The sequence below is a fragment of the Athene cunicularia genome (assembly GCF_003259725.1).
Source record: "Athene cunicularia isolate RWA chromosome 1 unlocalized genomic scaffold, athCun1 chr1_part1, whole genome shotgun sequence".
In the NCBI taxonomy this organism is placed as follows: Eukaryota; Metazoa; Chordata; class Aves; order Strigiformes; family Strigidae; genus Athene; species Athene cunicularia.
The window spans coordinates 92,598,680-92,610,675 of record NW_020799091.1 but is presented as its reverse complement, the minus strand read 5'-3'; the positions used below and the strand labels follow the sequence as shown (position 1 = coordinate 92,610,675).

At 35.0% G+C, this 11,996-nt stretch overlaps 1 protein-coding gene across 2 annotated transcripts in view; it reads left to right on the top strand.

Annotated features, from left to right (window-relative positions):
• FUNDC1 (FUN14 domain containing 1) overlaps positions 1–11,305 on the top strand; it is a 49,579-nt gene extending 38,274 nt beyond the window's left edge. For both annotated transcript variants that reach the window (XM_026856042.1, XM_026856050.1), the window contains exons 2-5: positions 270–426; positions 2,320–2,395; positions 8,910–9,038; positions 10,660–11,305. In XM_026856042.1, coding sequence (XP_026711843.1) covers positions 407–426; positions 2,320–2,395; positions 8,910–9,038; positions 10,660–10,737 — 303 coding nt within the window. In that variant the 5' untranslated portion in view covers positions 270–406 and the 3' untranslated portion in view covers positions 10,738–11,305. The remainder of the gene's footprint in view (positions 1–269; positions 427–2,319; positions 2,396–8,909; positions 9,039–10,659) is intronic.
• The last annotated feature ends 691 nt before the right edge of the window (positions 11,306–11,996 follow it).

Sequence of the window (11,996 nt, the reverse complement as noted above, 5' to 3'; positions counted from 1 at the left end):
AGGAAATTCCTGTTTGCCTCTGCTAGTCATGGATTTTATAGATTATACCTTCCCTGTAGTCTTCTGTTCCTTACCTTGAAGGTTATGGTGTAAAAATCTCAAAATCCTTTGTTCTATGAGCTGTTGGACCACAGGTAGCCTGTATGCTGCATTTTAAACTATTGGTCTAGCCAGTTAATACCAGAAACTATTCTGTTAATGCTTGAGGTTTTTACATAGATTATTAATTTACTGTATAACTGAGAAAATCTACTTTTTTTCTTTTTAAGAACATGAAAGTGACGATGATTCCTATGAAGTGTTGGATTTAACAGAATATGCACGGCGTCACCATTGGTGGAATCGTGTGTTTGGCCGGAATTCGGGACCAATTGTAGAAAAATATTCTGTGGCTACCCAGATTGTGATGGGCGGCGTGACTGGCTGGTGAGGGAGCATCACTTTTCATAACTGTCCTAGACCTTTTACGTTAGAAGATCCCTTTCCAAGGCTGTTTGAAGCAGATAAATGTGTCTTCTCTAATGGGATTTCCTTTATCATTGATCAAGATTATTCATGTATGAGCAATTTCTTAATGCTTTACTCTGACTCATTGTTCTGAAGTGTTTTGTAGTATTGGTAAAATACCAGTTATCTAAGGGAACTCGTACCAGTTACTGTGAAAATGATTTGGGGAAATGTCAGAGCTCTAAAAGTACGAGGAATAAATGGAAAATTACTGCATGTAACTTTTGTTTGTATGGAAAAGTTTATTTCCCTACTAGTATTGATATAGAAACCTAGTTGTGATATTATGGCTTAGACATATTTTATAGGTAAAAGAAATAAAGAAGAAAAAAGTGTGGCAGAACATACTTTTAATTAAGAGCCCCATTTTATAGAGACTTTTTTGCCCCTGAATTCAGCTGGAGCCATTTTGAACAAATTAAGAGTCTGATGTCATGTTAACTGAGAAGAGCTAATACAGTGTAGTTACACTAAAATAATTCATGGCAAAAGCTATACAGTAAAGTTGAGAACGTAAAACTGGAAAATGTGGCTGCAGCCTTAGCAGCTGTGTCAAGGTATTTGTTATTTGTCAAAGGTATTTGAATTGTATATGTCTATTCCAGTACTCTCAAAAAATTTATGTTCAGTGAAAAAGGTTATGGTAGCACAGTAACTTCTAAAACTGAATTGTGCAAGATTTGGAAGATGAAAATGACTAAAAATTAAATTGTCATGTCCAGGCTCAGTACAGCTTTGAGGAGTGTAGGCTTAGCTTCGCTGTGATTTTTTTTTTTTTTTTTTTTAATTTGTCTCCATATACTTAAAATTATTTTTAGAAGTTAGATGTGTACACATAAACTCTGAAGCTTCTAGGGAATAGTTCATCTGGCATTCATAAGAACTGGCTTACTGAAAGAGCTAGGAACTGTGTATTTCAATATCTGTAGATATATATACCTCTGTGTGCATATTCATGTGTATAAATATGAATTCACTATTCATATGCAAGGGGGAAAAATCTCCCCTCTCTGTGTGGGCTGATGGGAGGGGCAGGTCAGACTCCATCAGAGTGGCCCAGGGAAGTTACAGAACTATCAGCCTTGGAAATGTTCAGTGCTTGCCTGAGTGAGGGCCCTGAGCAACCAGGTTTAGCCTGGAGGTTGCATTGGACTCTGCAGCTGACCCAGTTTTGGGGAAGCAGCTGGACTAGATGACCTCCAGAGGTCCCTTCCTGCCCAAACTATTCTATGATATCGATATCTCTGCTGCTTTCTATTTGTGGGAGTGTTTGGAGACTGTGAACAAGATAATTAATTTTCTGGTTGCCTTGATCCATTAAAAAATGGACTGAGGCCATGTCCTAGTAGAGGGGAACTCTGCTGATTTTAACTCTGGTAGGGATGAAACTTATTTTTACTTTAGATATTTAAGTTATGGGTTGTGTAGTTAATTTATAATGACAGTATAATATATTTACCTTCCATTTGGGAACAGTTATAAAGGCACTTCTATATTACTCCACTGTGCTTTATTAACATGCTATATTTAATAGCAGCATACAGCTTTTGTGTTATAGACAAGCTCTGGAGATCTCAAGCATATTTTAAAGGGGCCATCAGACAGTTATGAATTAGCAATCATTAAATTTTCTTATGTTAGACATAATTAAATATTGTTTGTATTAAATATTCTGATTTTTTTTTAAATGTGAAATGTTACATTTGTTAAATGAAAAGAAATAATAATAGTTGTAGTCAGAAATTTTGGAGTGTGGCATTGTTCAGCAGACAACTTCATTGGACTGGGTTTTTTTTGTTTTGTTCTCCTAAGGTGTGCGGGATTTTTGTTCCAGAAAGTCGGAAAGCTTGCAGCAACTGCAGTAGGTGGTGGCTTTCTTCTGCTTCAAGTATGTAGCATTTCATGCTTTATAAGTTGGCAAATGTTATTTACTAAACAATAGGAAAAACACAGCTGTTGGGTAAAATTTAATTAGGAAGGCTTCTTATCTACTTCATCTTTTTAGTCTTATCAGTCCAAAACTTGTATTTCAGCTGGAGTATTGTGTGCAAAAGAGACATTTCTAAAAATCAGTGGTAAATCAGAATCTATCCTGTAAAATAGTTTGTAGTAAGCTAAAAGAAACATCTGTGCAGAAACTGAGATGCTATATGTGATTCATTATTGCCAGGTTAGAGGAACTGCCTGAAAACCTATAAGTAGGGAGATCAAAGAATTTAAACTGTGTTTATTTTAAATAGACTTGAGAGTTTTATCAGTACTTTCAAAGAAGTAGGCTTCTTTGGCAGTTGCTTGGAAGGCTTGCTCTGGTCCCATTATGAAGCCATGTTTTTCTCTTTTCTCCCTGTGCTGTATTTACTAGTTCTGTCTCTTGAACCTCTGAAGCTTTGCTGCTTTCTGATGGCTTCATTGCATTCCTCTGTTCGATTGGATTTCAGATTTTTTTAAATGATTTTATCTGGCATTGACCATTTGCATTTTTCATCAGAATCTGTGGTTAGGGGAGGACATATTTCCAAAAAGCCTTTCAATTAGATGACAAAACTTTTAAGTGAAGGAGAATTTCATGTATCCTTCTGTAAAATGCCAAGTACTTCTTAATGCCTGTGAGATTGTAGTTTTTCCTCAAATCATTCTAGAGGAAATAGACTAGTGCCTACTTAGGTTCAATATTACGCCATTTTTTTGAGACGGGATGTTAAGGATTTTTATTTTCTTTTATTCTGTCCAACATCACCCTGGAGGACTTCTGAAAGGCAGATCCCACTTCTAGTTATTCCTTTGATTGCAATCAACATTGATCAGGAAGGCTTGGGTAATACCTCTGCTGCTGTGTAGTGCATCAAAATGTCACAGTTGTGTGAAATTCTTTCCTCCTTCATGGTGATGTTCTCCACTGTTTTGGGGTTTGGATTTGGGTTTTGGTTTTTTTTTTTTTACACCCCATGCTAAACATGTAACTGAACTGTGGTACTTTATGTGAGAATGTGTGCTCTTGGAACTATCTGGTTTAAGTTGCTTTCAACAAATATAAAATGTATTTTATTTTGAATTACTCAAAGCAAGACTCAACAACGTAAAAAGTCAAAGAGAAATAGTTTTGATATGAAGCGTTATAGTATTAGCATTCATTCATTCCACTTCACCATTGTGCATTGGTGATCTTTTATGGTTACGTCTTCTCTAAATCACTGGTTATTGGGCTTGTACCTAAACATAGGGATGAATTTTACAAGGTTGTTGAATCTGAAATGGCTTAGAATCATCCAGGTGTAAGTTTTTGGAAAAATGTGCTATGCCAGCAAATTAATCCTTTTGATGGAGTGCTCTGGACTTCTTTAGCCTATAATGTGTGTTTCTGGATCATGTGGGAAGAATTAAATCTTTATATTTTTATATATATGCAGGGGATCTTGAAGTTTTTGTAATCCTTTTTATCTAGTTGACTTAAAGATCTGAGTCTGTCTTCCCATGTTCTATGCTGTTGGTCTTAATTCTTTTAATGACAATTCTTATCTAAATGACTGAAGAGCCTGCAGAGCAGAGGCCTGGCATCCAGGGGCAGGAAGCAGAATGTTGCCTGCAGGTGCCTTCATTAGTACTTCTGACTACAGGAAGCTGAAAAGTTAAGACTAAGACCTATAGAGAAAGGAAAACAAATGCTTAAAACACATTATTTGTGCAGCATTTTTGACTGTTGAGCTGTGAAGTTTGGGGAGCTTTCTTGTACGTAACAGATTTTCCATGTGTTAGTGTCTGATTTCTTAGTTGATCTCACTCACACTGTATCTGAAAAGGAATATTATCCAAGAGGAAAAATGAGTTGCATATTTTGATTGAGTTGTCTGTATCTTTAATTAAGTAAGATTGGATTCTCTTGGAAGGGAATGAATAAATGCTGTGGTCTTTCATTTTAATTCAAAACGTTTTGCATTTTAAAGCTGAGTCATAAATTCTATAGTGTAATTACATTTCTGCAGTCTTTAATTTTTTCATTTAAAGATCACACATCGTGATTTTAATTTCCTTATGAATACATGTTCAGCGCTTCCCCTGAGCGGGCAGAGAAGCATTTCAGCACATGACTGGAAACTTGCTTTTTATCTATAAATTTCTCTGAAGTTGCAGATTTCGTTTCAGCTTCTGATTGCAATATTGACTTTGTAATTACCTGCTAAAACAAGAAGAACAACTACAGAAGGCAAGATTCTTGGCTATAGCCCATTCAGTGAAACATTTCAGTCCTGAAATTAAAAAAATGCATTCTTCGTGTGATGACTTTATCTCAAGAAATCTGGTAGGAAACTGAAAGCAACACATTTTGGAGTGTCAGTTTGTACAAGAAGCAAAAAAAAAAAAAAATTCAGATCTTTATAAGTGAAGTTTTTCAGTCTTAATCCAGATGAAATGAAAAGTAGTTTGAGGAAGAGAATAAAATTGACACTGAAGAATTTTCATGGTTTTTAAAAATTAAGATCTATTATCACATCTTTGTGCTGGATATTTCAACAGCTTAATTTGATCAATTAACTATCCTTTTTTACTGAAATAGATGTAGTTCTTCAGATATGCTAGTATAAAATCAATACCCATGCACTAGATTAAGGAAAATATAATTAATTTTTCTCATAACAATTAAGGGATTTTCCTTGTATAACTTCTAGTTTATACACTACAGATTAATGAAATCCTGAACCATAGGGAAATAAGAACTTGTGGTTCTGCTATAATAAATTAAAACCAATTGTTCTTAACGAGCACCTGATCTCTCTGGTTTTAAACTCCTATAGCCTTAATGATGGTTTCACTGCTTTTTGCTCTGCAGTCAACATACAAATTGCAAGGCTTCCCATTGTTTCCATTGGCTTGATTTAATCATAAAATTGCATTTTTGTTCAGTGCTTTCACTAATATATTTTGCCTCATCCCATTAATATGCCATTGATTAATTAAATTCATTGTTAAATTATTTTCTGACAAGAAAAGTAAATCTTGGAAAACAACACAGGAAGAAAAATAAACTCTTTAAAATATCCTTGGCTATATCTTGTATGGGAGCTTGTTGATACTGTGCTATGATGATGTTGTAGCTTCTCAGTGGAGAGAGAGCAACATGCTTCTGGAGGTGGGGACTTAATAAGAAAGAGTTGTATTCAGTTTTGTGTTGAATATCCCACTTGACAGTGGATGTGTATAGATTCTGAGGGAACATTCAGTGGAATAGCCAAAGCCAATGGTAGTTGGAAGTTAGTCTTTTAAAGAAATGCCCTATTTCTGGCAGGTCTTAATGTGAAATGGAGGAGCACTGTTTCTCTGCCTTTGTTAATTAGTTTCACTTGTTAGAGTGGAGCTTTGCCAGCAGATGATGGCTGAAGATACAGCCTCTGCAGTTCTAATCCTTACAAAAAGTGTTGTATCATTTCTCAGTCCTTCCTTGACTTTGTATATTGAAGTTTAGAGACTTGTCAGATCTCTTCTGGAAACTGTTGGTGTGTGATGGGGGTTACTGCCTGTCGAAATAGCAGAGAACACCTAAAGGTATACATGGCTGCTGTATGCTGTGCAAGCAGCTGAGCACAGGGAGCTCACATGTACCTTCTGGGCTTGGTTGGGCTTTTTTAGTGTGAGAGATTTTTGTCTTTGAGGAAATTAAAACTCCTTTGTCTCATATTGCCATATATTTTTTTTGCTCTTAAACATTTTTTGCTTATTACTCTTAATAGTGTTTCACAGTTACAAAGTACTTATATTCCTCTCCAGTATCCCCCCAAAATGAGGCCTTCCCTTTTAGATTCTCTGTTTTCTTTGATTAGTGTAGAGAAAGATGCATGTATTTTTAGTATTTCTGTATTGATGTATTGTTTTTTCAATTTGTATTTTGGAAAAAAATCCATTATTTTTTAATTGTTCTGGAAGTTTTTGAACAAAAATAAATTTTACTAATGTGATATGAGAAGCATATAATATATATTCTTCCATTATTCTATATACAGAAAGCTACACATACCCTGATCAATATGTCTCTTTAAGAATATATATGTAGACCTCTATGACTTTAATATATATATGTAAAGTATGGAACTGATAATGGAATATCATTCTTTTAGTTTATTAAAGAGGCTGAGAATACTAGAGAACTCTAAGAATTTGTGTTTATGAAATTTACTGTTGTAAGCAAATAGGGGTTTTGTGATGTATTAGGGACTATAAAAACTGGAGTCTGTCTCACCAGCATTTGATTTCAGTGGGATTATTTCTGCATTTACATACGAAGTTATGTAATTAGTAGGCTTGCAGCTAAAGTAGATAGGACACAGGCTGTATCGCTGCAGTGAATTACAGGGTTTTTTTTCTTAGTTATAAATTTTATATTCAGTGTTGTCCTCTGCTCACACACTCAGAAGATCTCTGCTACTAAGTTCAGAGAGAAAAGTAGTATAATTTTTGTGTAAACTGGAGTTTTGATACAAGTTCAAGTTGTAACTACTGGAGAGCTAAGCAGAACTTAATTTAAAACTTCTGCCTCATCTTTGTACTGTATGGATAACTGATCTAATTAAACTAGTCTTAAATGCTTCTTTTAAAGTCCATTTGTTTATAATTTTTTACAAGCAAGCAAATATATTAGCATTTCTTGCATTGTGTTGCACTGGGTAGATCAATCCCTATTTAGTTTTTGGTTTTATGAGTTAGAAGGCATCAATTCAACATTTGAGCTTTTTTGAAATTCTTGTGGTAATGTTAAATTCATAAAATAAAAATTACCCAGTGGGCAACGCTTTTTTTCTTTCCTAGTATGTCATCCAGTGACTGCATGTGCAACAAGTACAGCTCTAAAACTCGTTTCATGTTTTCATACTATATAATCTTTGATTAACTATCCCTGCCTAACACTAGTGCCTATGTGGATAAATGGTTTTACAATAGACAGGCAAAGTCAATGAATTTGTGTTATTCTGAGGTATGAACTTAAGGAGAGTATAATATTAAATTAAGTTCATTTTGAATTTGTCCAGTGAATTGTAATTTTAAATCTTGTGCAAAGATGGAAACTGAAGTTTACTTTCTTACATACGTGATCTTTTAGGAGTTTTGTTTTGAATTCAGACAAAATCTGCTTGACGCTTATTTTAGTTTTTTCAGGATCATGAAATGCTAATATGTGGTGAAATATGTGCCTAGTTACTGTGGCTGTTGTCAAACAAGCTAGATGGTCTAATTTTAATTATTTGGTAGAAAGAACTGTGTGAAAGTAAAAAATTCAGTGCCTGTAAGCAATGTAAAATGTCTTTTTATGCCAAACCTGGTAAATTGCATTTTTAAATATCTGTTCCACAAAAGTTCATTATCTGTGACTTTTATTTACCACTTGTACTGTTTGCACAGAATGCTGTTATGTATGTTAGGTGAATTTGCCAAACATGACCTTAAGAAGGATCTGAGAAATATCACTCTTGATGATGAGGTTTTTGTATAACAGTCCTTTACTTGAAAGTTAGTGGTCTATATCTATTTGTTTTAGCTGTTAAAATAAGCAGTAACCCTTAGTTTTTATTTTTTCCTCTTTTTTTTTTAGCTAATGATTTGTTTGTTTTAAGTGTTCTTTAAAGCATGCAGTAGTTGCCTGATTATTTTTTTTAAGCTACCATCTTATAAACATTTAAAAATGTATTTCTTTTGTGAATTGTCAACACTGTGACTGTCAGTGTTGATCAAGTAACAGAACATCTTACCACTTTCCAGGATCAAATCTTAGTAAGAGAAATAAGGCAAAGGGTTGGGATGATTGTTAAACTTGCTAAAAATCTCATGGATGTTATTTAAGCGTTTGGGAAGTTTGAATGTAAATTGATATGAGCAATCCCCCCAAACTTACCCATTTTGCTGATGTTCCAGAACTTGTGCTGTACATAGGGCATGTTATTTTTCTACTTACTGGCTATATTTTGTAGAAGGTATGAGAATTATCTTGTATCAAATTCAGTATTTCTAAGGATGATTCTGATTAGCCCCAGATGCTCTGCTGTCACAAAACAGAATTCCACAACTCTGAAAGAAGCTGAAACACTTTTTTGTTGTTGGCCTATGAGCGTGCTTTTCTCTTTCTCAGTAAATGCTGAAGGGAAAACATTGTTTTTTAAAGCTTTTATAACTGAAGAATAGAGAACTGGTAAAATTAACAAGAGACTACTTAATTTTGTTGTTGCTTGTTCTAATTTGAACTGCTGTTACTGTGGAAAATAGTGTTTGAAGCAGAGTACCTGCTGTAATTGAAACAAGGTCTTCTCCTGTATCTAATGAAAAACAGTAATAAAAAAAACCACTTTGTAGGCACTAAGATACTGTATTTTGACTTGTGTAACGTTAACTACAACTGCACTGAATACCCTTTATTTTCCTAGATTGCTAGTCACAGTGGTTACGTACAAGTTGACTGGAAGAGAGTTGAGAAAGATGTAAACAAAGCAAAAAAGCAGTTAAAAAAGCGTGCAAATAAGGCAGCACCTGAAATCAATACGTTAATTGAAGAGGTAAGTTTAATGTGATAAACTGTTTTCTACCAGCCAGTTTTTCTTACCTCCCACTGCAGGTGGTGATTAGTTGAAAATGCAGATGCAAAACTGGAAAGCCCCAGAAATTGTCTGGCTGTATATTTTATTAAAAGTTATCAGATTGTACTGTCTTTTATTCATTTTGCTTTCTCTTTTGTTCATTCCTGAAGATGACAGACAAACTTCAAAGATAATGCATTTCTACAGCTGATACGGCGTAGGGACTGCCATTGGCTTTGCCAGTTAGTCTCTGTGTGTTCTCAGCTAGTGAGAAAGCCATTGGAGTCATGACAGGGTAGAAAGTTGAGGGTGTTGTGGTTAAAACATGGTAGCTACAAAGACAAAACACAAATCTTAGACTGCTGATAATAAAATTACTTGATTGGAAAAGGCTGATATTTCTTTCTGGAGAAAAGCTGTAACTACTTTGTAACTAGAGTTGTGCGTTTTTCTCATTTTTATACAGTTCCAAGAATATCTGTCTTCAGAATCTGTCAGTTATGTACTATGTTGAAAAGAGGTAGCCTGTGATACTGATCAGTGTCACTGGGGCTGTTTCATTCTGCATTTGAAGGCTTTTATATAATCATTTTGGTTTGGTTTTTTTAAGTACATTTAGCCTTTTCTTACATATTTTCATATTTCATACAGGTCATCTAAGTTTCTTTCTCAGTGTCTGTGAATCCTGACTTGGAATATGCTGCATACAATTTAACAGCAGCCACACTAGTGCTCTGTAATTAAGGGTTTTGACATCTCAGATTTAACCTGTATGGAGTTAACCATAGATTGATAAAAATTCCCTTAAATTTTAATATGAATGTGAAATGGCAGTTAGAGATGGTTTTCTAGCTGCTTCTATACCCCAAATAGCTTAACCTGTCCTTCTCCATTGCTCTGCAGAAATGAATGGGACGGGGTGGGGGTTTTAGTTTGTTGTTTTCAGTTTTTCTTCCCCCCCCACCCCACCCCATATGTTACTTTCTTCTAATTGTGTACTAGTAGCCAATCTGAAGTGTTTAAAGTGGAGAATTTATGAAATGGCACGTGTTAGATATAACATGTTTTGACTCTGTGCTATTCATGAAATATTGTATGCAAATGTCATATATAAGTGGTTTTTGTAGGATTAAGTTGTTAGGAAACTGGCTTATAATGGAGTGAAGTGTATTTCTTTTTCAATGATCCAGTCTTCCAAAAACCAGTACTTTTAAAACTTTTTTTCTTTTTGATTAGAATTGAAGTCATGGTGGTGCTCATGCTTTTTTTTTTTTTTTTTTTTTTTTTTTTTATCTGTCTTGTTTTGATTAAAACAAGAGTAGTGTTGGCATGAAGTTGCTATGACAATTCCTATGTATTTTGACTTTAGCAATATATTTAAAATACAGTGAGCGTTTTAAAAGACAACTGAGAATGAGTTTTTACTCCATTGGTGCCAGCAGTTGCCACCTAGCTTTATATGTTTTTAAACACATTGCTTGCCCTCACACCCACCTCCATAATTTTAGTATTCTTGTTTCTAGGCAATTGTGATAAGTATTGAATGCTACAATCAGACACAATTAACTCTGTTCTTTACAAATACCATTTTTCTTCTCAGTCAACAGAATTTATCAAACAGAACATCGTGGTGTCCAGTGGATTTGTTGGAGGCTTTTTGTTAGGCCTGGCATCATAAGGACCTGGAGATCGCCTCTCCATGATGGCATTCATGTCGGCAGAGAACAGTTGTGGTGACACGCTGTCTTAAAGCAGTGTGGGTCACTGGGCCTTCCAGAGGAAGACGAGTGGACTAGCTAGACAACTTGGAAGCTTTTACATTTCAGCCTTTTGCCTCTTGAAGCTTGGCAAAACTAGGATTTGCTGAAAAACTGTGCAGTGTGCTCATTATAGCATTTCTGGGCAAAACTGGTTCATCTTCATCATGACTTTTTATCTATGACCTTTCAAGATCTAGCATTTTTTAAAATGTTATTCTTGGAATATAGATATATAACCATACTATAAGAAAGAAAGCTCCATTTCTATGTTTTCAGTTAAATATTGTTTATTTTTAAAGTATTTTCTTCATGCTGTAGTAGATGGTACAAATGACTACATGATGTACATTGTATTGTAGTTTCAGCCTCATGGCTGTTCATGTTCTTTAGAAGTTGCTGCAATAATCTATCAGTCTGTAATACCTTTTTACAGAGTATTAAATAACAAAGAACCATGAGCTTATTAAAGGTGTAAATTAGCTTTGACTCTGGCCTTTGTGTACATAGAAAATAAGAAAGTCTCATGTTCATAGCCTGCAAGCATCTGGGACAAATATTTGCAGAGATACGTGTGATATTTGTGTGCTAAGTACATGTATATATGTTATTTTTCTCAGATGTGTAGACATGCATAAATTCATAGATCAAACTGTAATGATCATTGCAAAGTGCAGACTCCACAGTGACTTGATGCTTAATTGTTTACACTCAGTAAGCCACAGAGGTCGTTTTAGACTTCAGTAGTTTGTGAGATGAGGAGATGAGGCTTCTGGCCAAGCACTTTACAGGGCTTGGTCAGATGTCAGTATGATGTGCCCTGAATGAACTGAAGGCTGCTCTTGCAGGGCACCTTAGCTGGGAATGACACTCACTTTCATATTCACCTCTATTGCCACTATATTCTCCCCAACTTAGACGTAAGTTTTCTTTACAGTTGTCACTTAATTTGACTTTCACCATCTAGGGTATCAGCTATGGAAAAACAAGGGTACAAATTGCCTTCAGTTAGCTTATTGGAAGAGTGCCTGTTTAAGTCTCATTTTTCGCAGGCTTCAAAATAATCTGCTTGCTGTGTTTGCTGCCTCTGTCTTTGGTGGATCAACGCAGGAAGTGGATTCTAGAGGAGACTGGAGTCGTTACTGTGGATGGGCTGGAAGTCTTACTTTCAAGTAGGTTT